At 41.5% G+C, this 21,653-nt stretch overlaps 2 protein-coding genes across 5 annotated transcripts in view; one reads left to right on the top strand and one right to left on the bottom strand.

Annotated features, from left to right (window-relative positions):
• DOCK1 (dedicator of cytokinesis 1) overlaps positions 1 to 21,653 on the bottom strand; it is a 433,046-nt gene that overhangs the window by 237,182 nt on the left and 174,211 nt on the right. The gene's annotated exons all lie outside the window — the stretch shown is intronic.
• Positions 1 to 21,653, top strand: part of INSYN2A (inhibitory synaptic factor 2A) — a 55,950-nt gene that overhangs the window by 3,151 nt on the left and 31,146 nt on the right. The window contains exon 2 of the mRNA XM_064145313.1: positions 15,239 to 16,433. Coding sequence (XP_064001383.1) covers positions 15,244 to 16,433 — 1,190 coding nt within the window. The 5' untranslated portion in view covers positions 15,239 to 15,243. The remainder of the gene's footprint in view (positions 1 to 15,238; positions 16,434 to 21,653) is intronic.

The following is a 21,653-nucleotide window of genomic DNA, read 5'->3' as shown; positions in this document are numbered from 1 at the left end:
CAATGCCAGTGGTTTGCAGGGACCCGAGTGGGAGTGAGCGCCAGGGACATGTATGAACTTGCCAATAATCAGTACTAAAACATAGAGAAAGATACCTCTATAAAGCTATTATGATGTCTCAAGGCAGGTCCTTATCCAACTACAGTCATTTCAGGCAGGGAGAGTTGAGGATGTGTAGTCACATAATTCATCCACACCAGAGTGTTTTTAAGAACATAAAAAAAAAAACCCCACATGCTTATGTAAACTAGCTATTAAAAAGGTCTTAGATTCTGTTTTATGGCAGCCACTAGTTAAAGAACTACTGAAAATTGGTACAAGACCTTAAAAAAAACCATACATTAGTTTAGGTTGGAAAGGACCTTGAAGATCATGTAGTTACAACACCCCTGGCATATAAACAACAAAACTATTTTATGGCATGACACTCCCTTATATTTCTATTAATCAGACTTCAAATTAAATAGGCTTTAAGAAAATGAGATCACAAGCATGTTTTATGGCAAAAAAATATCTCTCAGAGTGGCAAATTTAGTGGGAGCTCCACATTTAGCCTCCTAAAAATCAGTGCTTGACTTTATTCTGATTAGAAAATAGCATTTAACCTATGAACAGACACAGGTATGACTTGCTAGGTACTGACATTCAGTTTTACATTACTGTTGCCCACGCAGAATGTAATTCAGACCATGCTGCTGTTTTAGAGCCACATCCCCACTTTGAAGTCTATTTAATACAGTTTTAGTACATCCAGGCAGAAAACAGCCTCTTTGCTGATCCCTTAATACTCCCAAAAAGAGTTCAACTTGCTTATACATTTGCAGAGCAGAGTGTCATGGTGATCAGACTAAAAAACTCATCTGCTTTCCCAGTTACAGGAGCACAAGTCTCACAGGCAAAGCAAATTGGTTGTAGAAATAACAGTTCAGTGATCAAGCAGCAGCTCTTTGTGTCTTCCACTTTGCCTGTCTTATTGGGTTTTTTAGCCCCACTTCAGTGGCAAAAAGACACCAGGCCTGAATTTACTCCAGTAATAGGTTTTTCTCCCAGTTAAACTCACTGATTTCAATACAGAGCAGTATAAAAGAATAAGGCAAGTTTTCACAGTATGAATTAAACAGATAGATTTAAAAGCCCTGAGACTGAAGGCCTTCAAGGTCTGCGAGATCTGAGTGCAGATCTGAACTTGCTCATCATTAGAAGATTTTTTTTTGTCTTTACAGGAAAGTGCAGGAGCTCTACCACATAGCAGATCCCGCGGTGCCTGTGCATCGCCGATCACCCGGCCTCAGACTCAGCCCAGACCAAGAAGAAATGTGTTAAACATCTCTCCTAACCTAGGTAGTTATGGTCAGAAATATCTGAGGTCACAGCAACTAAAAAAGACATACTGCAAAGGTCATTTGTAACACTTGCTCACTATGTTCTCATGCACATGCTACAAAGTCAACTGTATGGCTCAGGCATGGTGAAATTAGATGGAAATGCTTAATGCCTGAAATGAAACCTTAGTTGTAACTTTCAGTGCAAGAAACTACAACCAATAAAATAATATTTCAATACTGAGAAGCAAAACACACCAAAATTTTCACCCATAGTCCAGAACTTAATGTCCAGGGAAGCAGAATGGAGTAATTGGCCAGCGACACATACTGCTACAGGACTACGTAAAATCATAGAATGGTCTGGGCTGGAAGGGACCTCTAGAGGATATCAGTCTTAAATTCCTCTCTGTGCTGGCTTTTCTGCAGGAACACTACCAGTTTGACTTCCAAAATCCTCATCTAAACCATCTTTAAAAATACAGTTAGAAAGTAGACCAAAGAACATGTAATCATGGGGCCTTTGCACTTGATTTGAGAAGATCTGCAGATAGAGGCCATGGCCTGGCACGCAGACTACTGCTTAAAGCAAACAAGCTTTGTGGAAACCCTCTGCAAACTAATGTGTTTTTTTTTTCTGTAGATACTGTCTGCCACAGCTCTGGGGTCCTTTTTCAGCACCAGGTTTGTGTGCTGAAGAGTGCTTTCTCCTGTATCAATTTCTACGTTGACATCCTGTTCCTTTGGTTGTAAAGCTCAATTTTTCTGCCCATCTCCAGAGAAAACAGTAATTTCTTTATCAGTCTAGCCCATTCAAAGACCTTTTCCTCTTGCTGTATTTACTTTTACCTCCATTTTAGCTGGTACAGGGATTCCTTATTCTTTGGGCTGACATAATAGTGGCAAAATCCCAAACTTAACTCTTGTTTGTGACACCGTTGGGGAAGACAAGCAAGCGGTTTGTGGTATTTTTGCCTGTCCATGATTGCTGTAGCATGCCTGTAAATAAAGCCCACGTAGTTACAAAATTAAACCATTTTAAAAACCAAAAGCAAGGAACATCATTCCATATGGTCTCAACGAGGAGGAAGTGTCAGCCGCTAGCACAGGAAGATTTGCTTGGTTTGTGCTCTTCCTGGACCTTCTCTGTCTATTTTATGCTCACTTCCTCACCTCTTCATTTTCTTTTAACCACCAGGAGAAATGCAGACACCAAGTTCAATGATTCAATCAAAAAATCTGACACAGAAACAAAGCTTCAAGCTGTAAAACCTTTGCAGTACTGCTAAAAACATCCAGCAAGAATTTTGAGCTGTTAAAAATTAGTTACTTTGTATTTAGATCCCACTTTGACCACAGTTACAAGACCTGTACGACTTAAACAGTTCCCTCCTGCTTCCACAGTGCCTTAAGCCCCAGGACTCAAAAAGCCTTGTTAAATTTCAGTGAGATGCACCAAAGCAAACACAGGTTTGAAAGCTCACCACTGGGACCACAGCATGGATGGAAATATCCCAGTCTATCTTTAAATAGGGTAATCTGGGTATCAGTAAAAGCTTAGCTTCACCACAGCGAACCTGCTTTGTGCTTCACAGAAAAAAGCAGCAGCCAACACTCTCCTGCCAGAGTTGCGATGCTGTTGCCTGGGACAAGTTGGTGAGGTCAGTGCTGATGGAAGTTATACAGCTCAACCATGGTGTAGAAGACTTGAAAAAACTGAGGTGAAGGCTCTAAGATGCTCAATACAAAACCACTTAAGCAGATGTTTAAATTTAGGATTGTATTTTAAAGTTAGTAACATGAAAAATACTTTCAGTTTGGATAGGGACTTCCTGCTTTCCTTGGGAGAGGGAGAAAGAGGAGACAACTCAATGAAATCACTACTATTTATGTATTTATATATGAATAAGAAATAAAAATCCACAGCAAGCTCAATCTCTCCTCTAAAACGTCAGTAATTGGTTGTTCATGCCCATTTTGTTCTTACATTTGTTACTCCCTGTTGCAAATACAACCAGAAACCAATGAAGAGACAGCCACAAGTAAAGAAATTTCACTTGTGGATCAGTTTAATATATTTTTTGTGTATCAAGGCCATCAGCAAATAAAACACAGCAATATCTCTGAGGAGCTGACAAAGAGACAGATAAAACATCCCAGTGCTGAAGAGAGGAACACAGCAGAAATTATGCTGGAAACGCTTGATAAGCCAAATAATGCTGTAGACTTGAGCCTAAAGTTGCTGAATTCAACATGAATCTTTTAGGTAGTCCTAGCTGAGCAAGTTGGCGAGAATATAAAACCACATAAAGCCACAATAAATGTGATGCAAATTATCTGTCTAGGAGAGCTTTGGTGCCTAGAGTGTTATCAGGGAATTCTGATTAACAGTCGGGGAGTTCTCAGCCACAATCCTGCAGCTTCCAACAAGCAGAGTATAAACTGAGAAGACAAAGAGACATAGGAATAGTCTTAACAGATCCTCTAATTACTATGTTAATACATTTCCTAGTCATCCATATCACAAATAACTCATCCTGAATCACCATCACCAGAATACTGGTTTCAGCATCTTCACTACACGTTGTCCCACATTCACGACACTTGGACGCAAGTTATTCAACATCTCCACACCATCTTTCCACACTCATTACTTACTTCCCCTCTTAATTCTCCACATGGATCATAAACATTTTCCCTGGTCACCTGGAATGAGCCTTTGCATCGATGCTACCCATCACCTCTCACGCTTCTCCCAGAGTCTGATGAGAACTTGAGATTCTAGAAGCTCATGTTTGGAGTGCTGGCACCAATCCTCATATTTAAGATCACTTTCCCTCACATTGGTTTGACTCTTCCTTCACATGAATTACTTCAGAAGCATCTCAAACAAGTTTTATACAAGTTTTGTAGCATTAAGAACTGTTACTAGCACTTGAATCACAGCTTTTGGCCCTACTAACATGACCCTTCTTAAATAACTAATGCTCATTTTTTACAAGCCTTTGCTACAGCTGAAATCAACCTAATTTCTGCATTTTTCTTGCCTTTCACCACTCAGGTCTAACTGTACCTTGAGAATTTACAATTACAGCAGACCCACAACCAAAACCTGCTTGAAAGAATCCTTCTCTGGAGAGATTATAAAGCTGGCTGAACATTGTGAGCCTGGGCAACCTGCTATGGGTGACTCTGCTTTAGCAGAGAGGTTGATCTTCAGGGGTCCCTTCCAACCCTTACCATTCTGTGAAAGTAGAAACTTCACAAGAAGGTGGAAATTACGTGGCTTTTACTTTCTGGTGACTGCAGACAGCAGTGAGGTGCAAATCCATATCTAGTCTGGTATTACTTACCAATTAATATCCTGCTAATGTTGTCAGATTTTAGACCTTAAATTACTTAGGCTCTGTTGAGCAGCACTTCAAACCCTTCCAAGGCCCATCTGCCTGTAACACTAATCCAAGGGGAAAGAGCTGACAATATTCTGATGCCTTACAACCTTCTTGACCTCAGGAAAGTCATGTATGTCTGTTACCTCCCATTTGTAGTGAGCTCCAGCACAAGCTAAACCCCACATTTTCCATATAGTGAGACCCTCTGCATTGCCAAGGGAATGGACTCATTTGCATACATTGAACCCAAGCACAGCATGGTGCCTTTCCATCACCTACACAGCAAAACTGCAAGAGCATAGCACAGAGTTGGAACCTGCTAATCTCACTTTTTACCTTGCCCAACATTTGAAAAGCTGCACTGAAAGAGAAAGCAAGCTGCAGTTGATGTAGATGCTTGCAGTCTGGCCATGTTTTCAGCACTCAGACCACTCTCTCTGGAGTGATCTCCCTGGTCTGACAGTCTGCAAACCTGTTGATGGAAGCTAAAGAACAGAACCCTGTTGCTTGTGGGTTTTTGTTTGTTTTTAACACCCACAAAAACTATCAATTAAAAGTTAGTATTCAACAATAACACAGATAAAGACCTGTCTTGAAAAATCTTGTTTTCAAGAGCTTGCTACTTAAATTATTTAACAGGAAGTCCCATAAAAATGAAAAAGCCTCCCAGCACAAGCAGGCTGGATTCTGGACTTGTGGAAGACAGCATGGTATAGGCAGAACTATTTGTGATTCTCCTAGCAACACATCCTCAGCAGCATCCTTGCACTGTGAGTTAGCAGCTGTAACACTGACAAAGAGTTGCATGGATTTACATGGTAAAATAATGCTAATAAACCTTTACTCTAGAGTTCCACACAGCCTTAGATGCACAGCACAGGAAGAAAAAGAAACATTATTCTTTCAGTAGTCATGTTATTCTGTCCAGTACACTAAATCCCAATGCTATAATGTCCAACTCTTGTTAGGAATTGTCAGTGAGTATCTTCTGAAACTGCTTTTGTTCCAATGTGAGGTTAATAATTATTGTTTTTAATGCAAGTGCAAATCTCCTGTGTTACTGTTAGTTGCACAAACATATTATGGGAAAAGTAACCCTTACTGTACAGAATTTCATCACACTGAATTAATTCCTTTTAATTCTATGCAAGCAAAAATATAGGCAGCAGTAAAACCTAAGTCTTAGTAAAATTTGTGTTCAGAACATGTAGCAGACATACCAAACTTAGACAAAACAGCAAATGCCAGTTTGTGTCTTCAGGCAAATGCTTCTGTTTTATAAGGAAATTTGTAAATAGTTTATCCTGCAATACATTCCTGTTTTATCTAAACTTCTGCAGGCTTATTAAATCTTACCTTTTATTTGCTGCCACTTAGTTCTACAACTAAAGCTCACAAGAGCATTTAAAGACATTTATTGTGTGTCTCTGCCATTAGCTAAGAGATCATTTTCATACATCATTCTTACCAAATCTACTAATGGATGCGAGGAGAATCAAAAACCCTAAAAATCCAAAAACCAAACAACAGAATAAAAGAAGACAAACCAATTGCTCTATGATTGTGTTTATATCAAAAGAAGCCTTTCAAGGCTTCAGACTAAGTACAGGAAGATTTTTTTTCTTACAATGAAGGTGGTGAAACACTGACAGGGGTTGCTCACAGAGATGGTAGATGCTCCAAACTCTGGAACCATTTCCAGGTCAGGCTTGATGGGGCTCTGAGCAACCTGATCTAGTTGACGTCCCTGCTCACTCTGCATGTGGGGTTGAGACTAGGTAAGCATTAAAAGTCCCTTCCACCCCAAAACATTCTAGTATTCCATGAAGGGAATTATGACTCTCTCATACTGAAACTAGACAATCATTGCACTAGGGACCATCCCAACTCCATCTAACACTGGTAATTCCCATGATTTCTAAATAAAACAGAATCACAGAACCAATCACAGAGCACAGCTATTTTTAGCAGGAAAAGGTTTAATTGAGTAGATTTCAATCTGTGGAACTTAATTATTTTTCAGTGAAAAATCTAACCCCCACTTCAAACACTGTCCTTTTGCTAGGGAGCTCACAGGAGCTTTCTCCTCTCTGCCCAGCAATAACACAGGTGAGAAATCTCCAAGCATCTCCAGCCCACAGGCTGGCAAGCACCAATATAGGCTAATGGCACTAATGTTCTGTAATTCACTGAAGTGGTGCAGACTTCTCAAAACAGGAAGACTGTAAGGCCAAGGCAAGTCACCCTCTACTTGGTAAAATACAGAATAAAGGCAGCAATAAGAATTAATTCAGAACTGGGCAATAAATAAGGAAGTTCAAGAGAGAGGAAATTCAAGTGTAGTGCCTAAGGGATTTAAAACAGATTTAAAAGAAAAGAAAATAAAAAACACAACAAAAAAGATCAGTTTGACCTTTCCCATCACTGCTAACTCTATTCTACATGAACAATTCAGATAAAAGGAAGACAGACTGCTCCACAACATAATTTTATGTCAATAGATGGGATGGGGAGAGGGTCTAATAATAATGGTCAGCAAAAGTTTTTACACTACATAAATTGACCATATCTGCACCCTTGAGTTTATCCAAAGTGATATTTTAGCCTTATATTTGTGTATTAAAACTCTATTAAAATGTCAATATTAAAATTAATATTTAATAAAATATTTATGAGCCTGGAAAGTTTCTGCCAAAAAAAAAAAAAAATTAAAGCTGGCTGAAATCACAAAATCATTTTGGTTGGAAAAGACCTTCAAGATTAGGTCTCACCATTCTCTAGCTCTACCAAGGCTGGAGCTAAAACACTTCTCTCAGCACCACATCTCGGCATCTTTTGCACACCTCCCTTGGCAGCCTGTTCCAGTGTTTGAGAACCTTTTCAGTGACTAAGTTTCTTCTGATTTGTAACCTAAACATCCCTTTGGTGCTACTTGAGCCACATCCTCTTGTCCTGTCACTTGGGAGAACAGACTGGCCCTCTTCTCACTATCACCTTCTTCCAGGCTGAGCAAGGTCTCCCCTCAACCTCCTCTTCACCAGACTAAATAATCCCAGTTCCCTCAGCTGCTCCTCATCAGACCTGCTTCCCAGACCCTTCTTCAGCTTTATTGTCCTTCTCTGGACCTGTTCCAGCACTTCAGTGTCTGCCGTCCATGTTTTCAAACACTGTTACCAGTAGGTTTTTGTTCACTGGACACAGCTTACTAATATTTAGGACATGACTCTATGATTATGTGGTCAGATAATCAAACAAATTAATTCCTTTTAAAAGATTGGAAATACTCCTAAATGAACAAAGTCAAAATGTCTGAAAATCAACACCAAATTAGGAGTCTACTTAAGCTCAACATTAAGAAAACCACAGACTACCTGTCAGACATCCTCAGGTTGCTACCACTGCTTTAACAAATGGTGTACTTAGAATTAACATAGAAAAGAGTTCTATATTATATTTGTTTCTATGAAGCAAATCCAAGTTCCTTTCAAATCTCTACTTTTAATGTTACAAATGTATTATATTCTACATAAACACTTACAAGATGACTTGCAGACATGAAATGGGTTTTGAAAAACACGCATTATTAAATTTTATGATACTATTTATACATATAAAAATGGCATGAGGCAGCAGAGATTTCTCAGGGGGAAGCACAGCCTTGATATATTCAGATGCCACAAGATGTTGCAGATTACTGAGGAGCCTTCTTCTACATTGTATTTTTTTTTGTCTATTCCTTACATTATTTTTCCCTTAAGCCATCCCATACTTGCACAAAAAACTTGTGTAGTCTTAGTATGTGCACAGAGGTTTACAGATGTCTCTCTAAAGCCTTCATTGGGGCTGAAAATGCAGACTCAAATCTCTGTCTTTTATCTCTGTTTGAGACTTGGGAAGCTTAACTGTGCTCTGCTTATGAACAGATTTAGTCTTCAAGTATACTTACGTATCATGAAACTGACAGCAATAAAACGAACATGATAAGGTAAATTAGAAGGTAAGCTACAAGTCTCCTTTTCCTTTGTTAATAAATTAGCCTGGAAATTCAACGCCATAATTCACCTTGCAGTGCAGTGATGGGGCTCAAAGCAACCTGATCTAGTTGCAGATGTCCTTGCCAACTGCAGGGGCGTTGGACTAGTGACCTTTAAAGGGCCCTTCCCACTCAAATCAGTCTGTGAATTTCTGATTTTGCAAAATTTTGGATTAAGATTGAAAGTCCTGCAAAGATTTACTTAAGCACCTCAGCTTTACCTTCTGACAAAGGACTGTTGGGAACCTACTGCTCCTCAGAATTGAAGTGTGAAACACAAACATCCAGTCTCCTTTCTAGAAATGCCAAGTGCATTGCTGAGCTGAGAGGAAAAAAATCTGAGCAGCATCAATAAGTGGAGAACTGAAAAGGAAGGATTTACTTAATTGAATAAAATATGCAATTGAGAACCTGAAGTAATAAAGAAGGAGGCTTCCACAGCTTACCCTGGAGATTTTCTACTAACTTAAAGCTCCTCTGTGCATCACCTTTTCATTATTATTATTTAATAGTTTATTTCCATATTCAAACAGAAGAGAACACTGCTTAAGGGTAATCAGCCAGAAGGTTATAAACAAATCAAGGCTAAAAATTGAAAATTAAGCTCTGTGATTACTTAAATATTTAGCTTAGCAAATCACCTCACGCAATCAAAGTTGGTTTGGGGTAACTACAGACAAAAAGTTTATTATCTGTATTTAAGTGGCAACTAAAATTCAAAGGCAGAGCCTTGATTAACTTCCTGACAGGGTCAGCCAAACACTCTGCAGTACTCAGCTGAGAAACTCCACCTCGGAGGATTGCTGAAGTATCCAAAAAACCTGCAGCTTCTACAGTATTTCACAGACACATGTTTTATGTATGCCAGAAAACACTTGTGCTCGTGTTCCAGAAATCAACAGAGAGATGAGAAACAGGCAGCAGAAGTACAGAGTAGTAATGCAGGGAAAGAGTCCAGTGCAGAGCCACAACAACGATCAAGGAAGTTGAACATCTTCCTTATGAGGAGAGACTGAGAGAATTAAGGTATTTTAGCTTGGAGAGGAGGAGACTAAGGGGTGACCTCATTCGTGTGACTCACATTAAGGGGTGAGTGCCAGGAGGATGGAGCCAGCCTCTTCTCGGTGATGCCTGAGGACAAGGGGCAGTGGGTGGAAGCTGAGGCATAGGAGATTCCATGTGAATCTTTTAGCTGTGAGGGTGACAGAGCACTGGAACCAGCTGCCCGGGGAAGTTGTGGAGTCTCTCTCTCTGGAGATGTTCAAGAATTGTCTGGATGCATTCCTATGTGATCTGGTGTAGGTCCCAAACCTGCTCTAGCAGGGGGCTGGACCAGGTGATCTTTAGAGCTCACTTCATAGAATCATAGAATCAACCAGGTTGGAAGAGACCTCCAAGATCATCCAGTCCCTGACATTCTATGAGGAAACACATTACAATGAGATGTCTTTCCCAAGCTGGGTCCAGGCTGTACCCATGGCATCCCCCATTCCCCTGGAAAGCAGAATCAGTATCAGCACTAACTTCATGAGGACAAGGCAGACCTCTAGTATTGTCTGATCTCCAGCACAGGTTGAAAGATTAAGCGAGATGTGCCAGGAGACAATGTTGTAAACGCTAGTGCCCAAATGGGAGCCAACACCTCCTCCAAAACAAAAATGAAACAAAACAAAAAAGCCCATTACATAAACTCTGCCATGTTTAAATATTTAACTCACAATCAACTGTTTGCTCAACCATTCTTTCATCAAATGTGCACATCTAGTTCTCCTTAGAGACACTGTGATCCAAGCAAGGCTTAAAAAAAGAAGCTGGGGAGGTTTTTTTTTGGTGGTTGTCATTCTTAATCACAGATCTCTATAAAATTATTAGTCCAAGTTTCCAGCAGAAATAGGAAACTCTAAAATAGCTAAATCAAGCAGGTCTGTGCAATTGGGAAAGGGAGACAAGCAATTTGTGAAGAATCAATTTATTGGCTATTAAAGACACGCTTAAAATTAACTGCATCACAGAATCCAGGACCCTATTTATCTATTTCTGTTCTGTGGGATATTGCCAGACTCCTGGCTTCATCTGGGTTATGGACTTCACTAATTGCAGCCATTAAGTCATGCCAAACAGAGTCAGTGATCCTGCAGCCCCAAAGATTATGAGATTCAAGTGGCATCCAAAAGAATCTGGAAACTGAGACAGGTCAGAGACGCAGTAATAAAACATGAAACCAGTATTTCAAGTAAATAGTATGTTAGTGGATCCTACTGTCAAACAAGCAAGTGCCAGGAGACTTGGTTTGACAGTTCTGAGGCACCCTAAGAGATGCTTGGGAGAATTGACTTTCAGATCCAATGAACAATTTAGAAAGTACCTTCTAAGGGTAAAAACGTGTGCCACTCTTTTCAGACCTGTTATGGGAGAGTCCTGCCCCCCATACACAGAGTGGGATCTGCTGTTCAGAGGGATTGGAGCATCTCTCTGATAGAGGGAGAGGCCAAGAGACCTGGGGAAGAGCAGAGAGAGATGTTCTCAATGCTAATCAGTAATTCAAGGGGGAGGTCATGAGAATGGTGCTGGGTTCTTTTCAGTGCTGCTCGGTTACTGGACAAGAAACAGTGAATACAAACTAGAAAACAAGAGGCTTCACTTGAACTTAAAGAGAAACTTCTGGTATGAAGGTGCTGGAGCCCTGGAGCAGGGTGTCCAGGGAGGCTGTGGAGTCTCCTCTGGAAAGATTCCAAAACCACCTAGACATTGTGATCCCAGGCAACCTCCTGTGGGTGACTGTGCTTTAGCATGAGGGTTGAACTAGATGATTCCCAGAGGTCCCTTCCAACCTCCACCACGCTGCTATTCTGTAATATTTCACATGTCTAAATGCAGCATTTTGTATTTGCTTCATTTTCTTAGTACTGCATGAACTCCTTTTAGCAGATTGGAAAACTAATGGATTAATGGCTCCAGCGTTACTGTATTTAGGGTTTTTTTTTGTAAACTCATTAATTTACCAGACTGTTATGAGAGATTTGCTTCCAGTTCTACATCAATGAAAGTGCAGTTTGGGGTTTTGACAGTAATGTTCACAGTGTTTTTTATCTGTGTCTAATGTCTGTCCAGCTGCAGGCTAATGGGTTAGGTTTGTGTCATGTACATCACTTCACGATTCACTAAAGCATTCCAAAATCCCACCCCTAGATAAACAGAGATATAGACAGATGGATGGATGTCTGTATTGCCTACCATAACAATCTCAGGAAGCTGTGAAAAGAGTAGGGTTCCATATGCAAAATGTCTCTCAAATAAAGGCATCGCTTCACTCGGCAAACATTGCTATAATTTAAACACAGCATGGTGGTGGCTGGAAGGGACCTCTGGAGATCATCTAGACTACCCCCTCTGTGACAGGCCAACACAACCAGTACAGGATACCAATACTCCCTACAAATCTCAACTGACCCCTTGTTTGGGGTTTCACCTGGAACAAAAAATATCCCTATGTTGCCTAGCTCATTGTTTCCTCCCACAACAATCAGTCTGATTTTACACACTGTGTCACGGGCAGAGGGATAACTGAGCTTGCCCTTACCCTAGATGGGCACAAAGTACAAAAAACCACCGTACTACCCTACTCTGATTCAGTTTTACCATCAGACTGCCCTCTAGCACTTCCATTTTGCCCCAAAAAGGTTGGTTTTTTTTCACCCTAGTATCAGATACTAGACCTGTATGTATATTTACATACATTGAAAACTAGCTTCTATCAATCTCAGACTCCATTATTCGATCCTCTTTGTCCTGAACCTTCCCTTGCTTTGCTTTCTGCAATAGACTTTCTCATACATCACACGGACGCAGATAGAAACTTCCCCTGCTAAAATTACTGCTGCTCACTGAGCCTGAAAAGTCATAGAGAAAAAGGCAAACTAGACAGTTTCTAGAATATTGCAGATACTCATTTGCAAATTATTTGGGCCAAAGAAGTAAAACACGAAATGAGAAAATAATAAATTGAAGTAGTGACGCACTTCCAAAAGCAATTTGATAGCCCAGAAGTCCAAACCTGCAGCACACCGACTGTCTGCCACCCACATTCGAGTGCCTTAACTTCTGGAAAATGTTACTATTACTTTTTAAAACTCCTAAAAATCAATTTTTCACAGAAAATAATTCATCTGCTGTGTTTTCTTACATTAAAATTGAACGTGGACTAGCCATAGAGATTCACTCCTTGTGCTAGTGAATGGACTTGTAAACGACAAGCTATTGTGGCACTTAACTCTTCAAGAGCCTCACTTGATTATACTTTTACTTAATGGACAAAAGAACTATAATTAAAACTGTATTTCACATACTATACCTGGAAGTCCCTTTTACTCATTTTACTTCGTGCTCTTGAGTCTCTCTGAGGGTGTTTAAACTGGAGAACACTTGGATTAAATGACAATTTGGTAATTCAGTAAAATCTCAGCATCAGGGAGAAATTTATGCAAAAGGAGCAGAAAAACGACAACCTCAAATGAGGTGTAAAAATGAGGTCTTAACTACACAGTTACTCCAGATCCTCTATGATCTGTGCAACGACTGAGCTGGTGGTTTTTGTGCCCTGTGCTGTGTTAAGCACTTCGCATCTTTTCATCCTTCAGGAGGTGCTGATATTTCAGTGGCAGATTAAGTAATTTCTGTGAATCATCATGAGTTTTCAGGGGTTTGTTTGGGGTTTTTTTTTCCTTTTTAGTGCTTTAGGATCCTTTGGAATGAGAAGCTCTATTAAAAAGGCATATTACTGCTCCTAGCAAAGGATGGGATGGTTTGCATTTGAAGCAAAACCTTAATTGATGCAGTGCTGATTTCTTCCACTACCTACAATAGTTCATAAATGTTATACATGTAGCACTGCTAATCAGTCACTAAGAATAATCTCTACCCAGGTTTTAGGTTTAAGGCTGGGGGGCAGTGGTGGTGAGTGTCATCTGTTTGTTCTATTTCTCTTTTTTTCCAAAATTCCAAATAATGCCACATCTAATGACTGATTGTGTCTTGCAAAGATGCAGAGTACCTCACACAGATGACATGTTTCATAAGCAAGCACACAGCCAAAAATAATCATAGAATCAACCAGGTTGGAAGAGACCTCCAAGATCAGCCAGCCCAACCTAGCACCCAGCCCTAGCCAGTCAACTAGACCATGGCACTAAGTGCCTCAGCCAGGCTTTGCTTGAACACCTCCAGGGATGGTGACTCCACCACCTCCCTGGGCAGCCCATTCCAATGCCAATCACTCTCTCTGACAACAACTTCCTCCTAACATCCAGCCTAGACTTTCCCCAGCACAACTTGAGACTGTGTCCCCTTGTTCTATTGCTGGTTGCCTGGGAGAAGAGACCAACCCCCACCTAGCTACATCCTCCCTTCAGGTAGTTGTAGACAGCAATGAGGTCACCCCTGAGCCTCCTCTCCTCTGGGCTAAACACCCCCAGCTCCCTCAGCCTATCCTCATAGGGTTTGTGTTCCAGGCCTCTTACCAGCTTCATCACCCTTCTCTGAACACATTCCAGCATCTCTCTTGAATTGAAATGTTTTGAGTGGTCAATGCTCTGAACCTCTCCCTATTAGTACAAAGACTAGGAAATTCGGATGACATAGCATCATACAATTGTTTTGGTTGGAAGAGATCTTTAAGATCACTGAGTCCAAACTTTAACCTAGCAGCATCACAGCCATTAAACCACATCCCAAAGTGCCACACATTACTCAAAACCCACCTCCCTGTTTTGACTTGCTTCCTGAGACCCCATAGTCTTCCCTTGCAAGTGAAGGCTGAATGCTGCAGTTGCATCCGTGGCACAGCAGCCATGGTGCCTGCACTCTGGAAATGGGTCTGGAAAAAACTTCAAGTGCCACAAAAAACAGGGTGAGCTCCACTTGTCTCTGAGGAGCAGGTGTTAAAGGGAGATTAAAAAAAAAATGCTTATCAATATCTAAACAGTGAGGGTCAAGAGCATAGCTCCAGACTTCTCAGTGGTGCCCAGTGACAGGACAAGGAGCAATGGGCACAAACTGGAACACAGTAAGTTCTACATAAACATGAAACAACTTCTTTTCTCTGAGAGTGTTGGAGCCCTGCAGCAGGCTGCCCATAGAGGCTGTGGAGTCTCCTCTGGAGAGATTCCAGACTCTGCCGGACATTGTGATCCCAGTGAACTTACTCTGCTTTAACAAGAGAACGGGACTAGATGATCTCCAGGAGTCCCTTCCAACCCTCAACGTGCTGAGATTCTGTGGTTAAAAAGCAAACCCTATTTTCTAGCAGAGCACCCAAGCCTAACGGGAAGGATTCAGACCTAAGGGCAAAAAGGTCGCAAGCGACTCTCATTTCAGTCTAAGCAGAAGAAAATTGCTACAACATCACCAACCGGGGCAGGGGTGTGGGAGGTGGGGTGGGAAGCAGCATTTCTGTGGTAACACGAGGCTTTTTGAACTGTTTGTTTCGAATGCAGGCATCATGGTGAGTAAGGAGCCCAGCAAATGCTTACTCACCGGCTCCGAAAGCGAAGTTGAGCCAGCCGCTTCACTGGCGCTGGAGATGAAATACGCCCTGGATCCCAACCGGCAGATAAAGAAACGCAATAAAGCCCTGCAGGTGAGATTCAAAGACATCTGCGAGGCCCAGAACGAGCAGAGGGACAAACAGCTGGCCACCACACAGGACCCTGACAAGAGAGAAGCCAAGGCCATCTCCTACAAAACGGCCTACCGCAAGTACATGACGGTGCCTGCTCGGAGGTCAATACCCAACGTCACCAAGAGCACAGGAGTTCAGACTTCACCCGATCTCAAGAAGTGTTACCAGACCTTTCCTCTGGACCGGAAAAAAGGGAATATTCTTAAAAGCGCCTCCACTGTTGACACCTTCAAGGGTGAAAACAACGGGTTCCTCATCGACGTGAAGGACAAAGAGGGCAGCAGCTCAGAGGAGGCCCTCCAGTGGAGCAGGAAGGCTGGCAGCCTGCAGACGGCCGAGTTCATCTCCCACATGAACGAGCGTGCCAACGTGGCGGCTCGCGACGACGGGGCCGAGGCCTGGAGAAGCAGCGATTTGCACGGTTCTCCCAAGGAGCTGCCGCCTCCTTCTCTCGCAAACTCATCTAACCCCTCTTTGGAGGAGCTGGCCGCTGCCCGGCCCCCCAGCCGAGGCAGACAGGCGGTGGGGCGGCCGGGGAGCGAGGAGATCACCCAGCCCCTCCACGGGAGGGTCTTCAAGACTGAAGTGGCCACCGTTTACTTACCAACGGCTGGCTCACACGCCTCGCAGCCTGACCTAGCGGACCTCACGGCCGAGCCCAGCTGGTCACCGTGCTCGACGGCCGAGGAGGACAGAAAGAGGACAGTGCACCTGAACGGTGTCCAGCCCCAGGGGGGAGATGCTCGAGCCTGCCCATCGCGCGTGCAGTGCCAAGCCACCGAATGTAACGACCAGACCCTCAAGGGTTCGCCCATGGAGGAGAACCAGCCTTGCCAGACGGCCGTCGCCGTGAGCGAGGAGTGCCAACAAATCGTGCCTCACACGGAAGTTGTGGACTTGAAAGCACAGCTTCAGATGATGGAAAATTTGATCAGCTCTAGTCAGGAAACCATAAAAGTATTGTTGGGTGTTATACAGGAACTAGAGAAAGGAGAAGCTCACAGAGAAGGGTGAGTAGAAGCTTTTTCAGTAAGTTGGTTTAACAGCCTTTGGTACCAAGTCCTCCTTTTGAATTTGCTGATGTAAATTTCCACCCACCACCATGTCTTTCTGTGCAGGTACCTCTAGTGAAGTAAGTTTTGCTTCTTTAGAGCTGAGACTTAGAGAAATCTGCCAGCAGCGCTCACAGATTTGACATCTGCTTGTTGTAGGATACAATTGTTTAATGAAGGACCTATAATATCTTTTCTTGTACCTTTTCTAAGCAGCTGCTCTCCAAACGAGATTAGTGAGGAAGCTTTCACATCAGCAACTTGTACTAACAGATACCTCACAGGGCTTGAAAAGCAGCAGAAAAACCTAAATTCTGTAAGAGACTTACCTTTTTATGATTAAGCGATATTATGACAACTATTAATGATTCCACTAACAGCACATAAATCTCATCTGGTTTACTTCCACTTTCTGAATTTTTAATGATATTTCTTTCAGAAGGAAATTAGAGGAAAATTTTGCATTTCAAAGTCTTCTTCATAGCATTCACGTTGACACACAGCAAACTCAAGAAGAAAGGCAAATTTGTTTATCCCTAACTTAAATCCACCCTAAAGGCATTACAAATAATGGTTACCTTTAGTCTTTACAAATAAAGATACCTTTAGGCATTACAAATAAAGATACCTTTAGGCATTACAAATAAAGATACCTTTAGTCTTTAACCTAGACAGTTCAACCCATCTTACATTACCTTCACAAGCCATTTGTGGACTTACTTGCCTTAGTTCAGTTATTTCTATTCAGTGAGCTCACCTCAAAATATATGTGTCTGTTTCATGTGCTTTTCAATACTTCCCCAATTAAGTCACACTTTGTGTCAGAAGTAAACTGGGGTCTAAAATTAGAAATTGGGAGCTCATGCTGCTCGGAGCAGCACTTTTGAGTCAAAAAAAGTATGTCTCCAGTTTTGCAATTCAACTCTTCCTCTAGGAAGGCAGAGATCACCTTGTTAATCCTAAAAACTCAAAATGTTTTTCATTAAAATATCATCTTAGCTGTTGGACAACGCTGTCAACACAGCCCGAGCATTTTTAGTTTATTTTACAGCTGGTTACAGTATTTTTAGAATAGCTTGTCAAATCCTGGATCTTCAGCCTGGGAAGCTTCTTGATCTAGCTGAAGGCAACATCAGCTTACTCATTTATTGCCTTTTTAAAAATTATTATTCAGGAAAAAGAAAAGCAAAAGCATTCCTCTGACTTTCTTAGCTTAGAGAAACTGCAAGAGAATGAAAAAGAAGAGGCATGCTACTTGTCACATCAAAACTGTAGGGAAGTATTTCATCGTAACTCATCATCTGATCCAGAGCCCTGCGTTTGTGAACGCACACATCTACAGCTGCTGTAAAAACCACCACAGTGCTTCCTCCATACACCTAGGTAGCAACTTCTTTTCCCAAAGATAATAGAGCCACAGGTACAGCAAATGCATACATTTTTTGTTCCATTACTGTTGGCAAACCCATTCAACACAGGCGAGACAAGGAGCACATCCCCACCCTCAGCACCACTGATGGTCGCTCACATCGTCACATAAACCTCCTGTAGTTGTCAGCTTGACAAAACTGTAACCTGTATTAGTGCTAAAACTGTGAAACTACCTATAAATCCCATAAATATCAGAAGCCTCCCAAGAGAAGTAGTGGATTCCCCTACACTGGTCACTTGTAAGACTTGGCTTGACAGAATGCTGGGCCATCTCCTTTCAGGTAGAAAGGTTGGATCAGGTGACGCTAGGGTCCCTACCAACCTGGCATTGTATGATTCTGTAAATACAGGCTCTTCAGAATGTTTCTACTGCCTCTTACATTCACAGACTTGTGCAGAAGAGTCTGCAAGACTACATTACACTCAACCAAAAAGAGCCTATTCATTAGGACTCCTTCACTTGGTTCCCACAGCCTGGCCAGCAATGGTGACACGACCATGTAAAGACACATCATCACACATTTGGAAGTCTTTTCAAGCAAAAGATACAGCCCACATCTGGAAATCTATTCCAACATGTTCTCATATGTGGAAGAGCCTCTTAAAACATTTTACTGGTTCTTTGACATAAACACCAAAATCATAGCCACTGGCAGTTACACAACTGGTTAAGGCTAAGTATAAAAGTTGGAAGGCAAAGTTAGCTACAAATTAAGGTGAGATTTCAGAGAGAGGAGTTATCTCTTAAAAGACATAAAAAGATGCTACCTTCAAACTTACTGAGAGCAGAACAGGGATTCTACTTGGAGCTGCTTTCAGCTGCTCTTCCACATGCTCTAGGTGTATCTCAAATGTGCTCCCCTCACTCCAGCTAAATACAACAAGTGTAGAGATGGGGAACAGGGAAAGAAGGGACATGCACACTTGCGCATTTTCTGCTGTTGTGTGAATTCTTGTACTCCTAAACTCTTCACTTTCTAGCACCTAGGAGACTTTTAAGGAGACTGCACCAAGTTGTCCAGCATTATGCTTAGGACATATCTGTTTTCCACTAATGTCTTTCCAGAGCTGAAAGAACACTGTTCTCATACAAAGCACCAATCCATTACTGACCTGAAGCTGTCTTTATCCCTATTGTCCTCAGACAACTATTTCAATAATAGATTGCCCCGTTCTTTTATGAACATAATTCTTCCCAGTTATTGCATTTCTACAGCATTTTTGTCACCAAGATCCACCACTGTGTACAGGAACTATTACCTATCTCCCCAATTTGAGCATCTCAATCCTTTATATTGTTCTTTTTTCTTCTATTTTTTTTCTTTCACAGCAGGTGTTTAGGTCAGTTTATAACATGAACTGAAAAGCAGCAGTACTACTGTGTCTTGTGCCTATTGTAGCACACACAACTCCTCCATCTGCTAAAATATAAACCAATGTTCTGTGTTTGTGGCACTCTCCTAGCTTTTTCGTGTGTATTAAATTCTGTACAATAACATCCATCAGGAAGCAAAACACCAATAAGGAACTGCTGGTAAATAACAACACCACCACAACAAAGCAAAACTCAAACCCACAGCTAAATCTCTTAATCAGATTTTTCTCCCTCCAAGAAAATCAGTGTTCTTTAAGTGCTGTTGCAAGTGCCATGGGACTAGTGCTCAGTGGATTCATTTTCACTAATATGCTGTAGGTCTTGAACTGCTATTACTGCAATTCATCACTAAATGAGTCTACAGCAGCAAAATTGTATCAGCATCTCTGAAGATGGTAGTATCATCCTTTGGGTGAATATCATCTATGTGTACTTTTCAAAATGTCAGTACTACATTAGCTGCAATTAGCAAGCACATACAGCATTCAGCTGCACTGAAAAGAAAGGAGAAACTGCTGGAGGAAGAAAAGAAACACAGAGTAACTCCACAGCCCAGGGCTCATGTTGTTTAGCTGAATTTCAGACTTTGAGGGTGCAGCATGGCTTTTCTTCCACTGATAAGAAATCAGGCCCCTTTTATTAGTCACAAAATGCAAAATTTGGGCAGTCAGGAAACACAGCCTACTTTTAGTATGTTAAATCTACCTAAATAACACATGATAGATTTGTGGATGTGGGTAGAAATCATTATCACCAGCCTCCTGTGACCCCTCAGTATCAAAGGAACTTATTAAAACTATTTCTTATGTGCATCCTTATTTACTAAATCTTTGGCAAGATGGGAATGATATCTTACTATTTGGAAGCTTCTATGGAAAAAGAAAATTACATCACAGCAAAAGGCAGCCGATGATGTTTGGGTTAAGTCGTGCATGAACAAAACCAACAGAGCTATAGCTTCAATTAAGGCTCCCAGCTCAAAGTTGAGAAGAAAAAACAACCACTCACTGAATATTACATGATGCAAGGTGCACCTTTACAACACAGACTGAGTTTTATGCTCCAAATGATGTTTGCTTTCTCTTCCAGTTAACTATTAGTAATCCCTATCCACTAGAGAGACACTTGCCTGTAATTCAGATACAGCGCATTCAGTTGAGCAAGCCCAATTTTGCTCTGCGTGGAGCCTCACTAAGGCTGACAGGACTGGAATCAAAACACAAGCCACTAATTCACAAACCTGGCTAACGAACATCTATGAAACATAAACCAGAAGGTGAACAGACAATGAAAAATATTTTGCTGCTGGAGAAAACAGATGACCTGCCCTCTAAATCCTTCCTGTGCAAAGTAACAGCAGTCCAGGCCCTTCTCATTATACAACGAATCAGCCATTTTCATAAACAAAGTACTCAATTTGCCATACAGAGATAAGTCACAGTGTTTTGACTCTGACAGGCCAAATGCTACACATCAGACAAGAGTTAAATGAGCCTGTTTCAGAGAGAATTTATTTTCATTTATTAGCCAACAGCGGTTGAGGAATTTTAAAGAGCTCTCCGCAACCGTTCACAAAACAAGCAGTTGCCGTTTCCTTCAAAGAGGCTTTGAAAGAACATGTTCTCATGGATGGAATTTAAACAGCATTTCACAATGAACAGGGATATTTATGTCTCTTATTATCATTCCTAAGCAGAAAACAAACCAACACACTGTGCGTCTGGGTGGATCTTGCACGCAAGAAGAGAGCTTCACCTCAAGATACATCACCCCAGCATCCTTGTGCCAGTACTTCTGTCTTTAAAATACTGCAAGCAGTCATCCTCAAGGTCACAAGAGATGAGCATAAACTTACCATCCTCACTCAGGAAAAGGAAAGTTAGGTAGCCAAAGCAATTATTGCCCAGATTGTTTGTTTTTCTCCTTTTCAGAAGCTACTTCAAGTCCAGTCAGCTGTTCAGCTCAGACGAGGGAGAGAGAGCAAACAAAGGTAGCAACAACCTCTGCTGCCTGTCTCAATCCATCTACACACACAAGCCAATACTCTAAATGACTGAAGAGTTCCTTCTTTGACTGAAGGAGAAAAGAAAGCTCAAAAAGTTCACAAGAAGACAGCCTGTGAAAGCAGAGCTGCTGGAACTACTGTGCTAGCTGCAGAAACACCACGACATGGTTTCGCTTGGGATTTCCCCCCTCCTTGGTTTTGTTTTGCCTTTCAATTACAGACATGGCAAAGGAAAGAAAATCGTTCCTCAGAACAAATCTGGAAGTGGAGGGAAGCAATAAATAGATAAGCTTAACAGAAGAAGACAGCTGCACTGCAAACAAATATACGAAAACCAGAAAGTACCCAACAAATTCCATCAATGGTG

This window comes from Pogoniulus pusillus, chromosome 6 (genome assembly GCF_015220805.1).
Source record: "Pogoniulus pusillus isolate bPogPus1 chromosome 6, bPogPus1.pri, whole genome shotgun sequence".
Lineage (NCBI taxonomy): Eukaryota > Metazoa > Chordata > Aves > Piciformes > Lybiidae > Pogoniulus > Pogoniulus pusillus.
The sequence above is the reverse complement of the archived record's forward strand: the minus strand, read 5'-3'. Positions and strand labels throughout refer to the sequence as shown.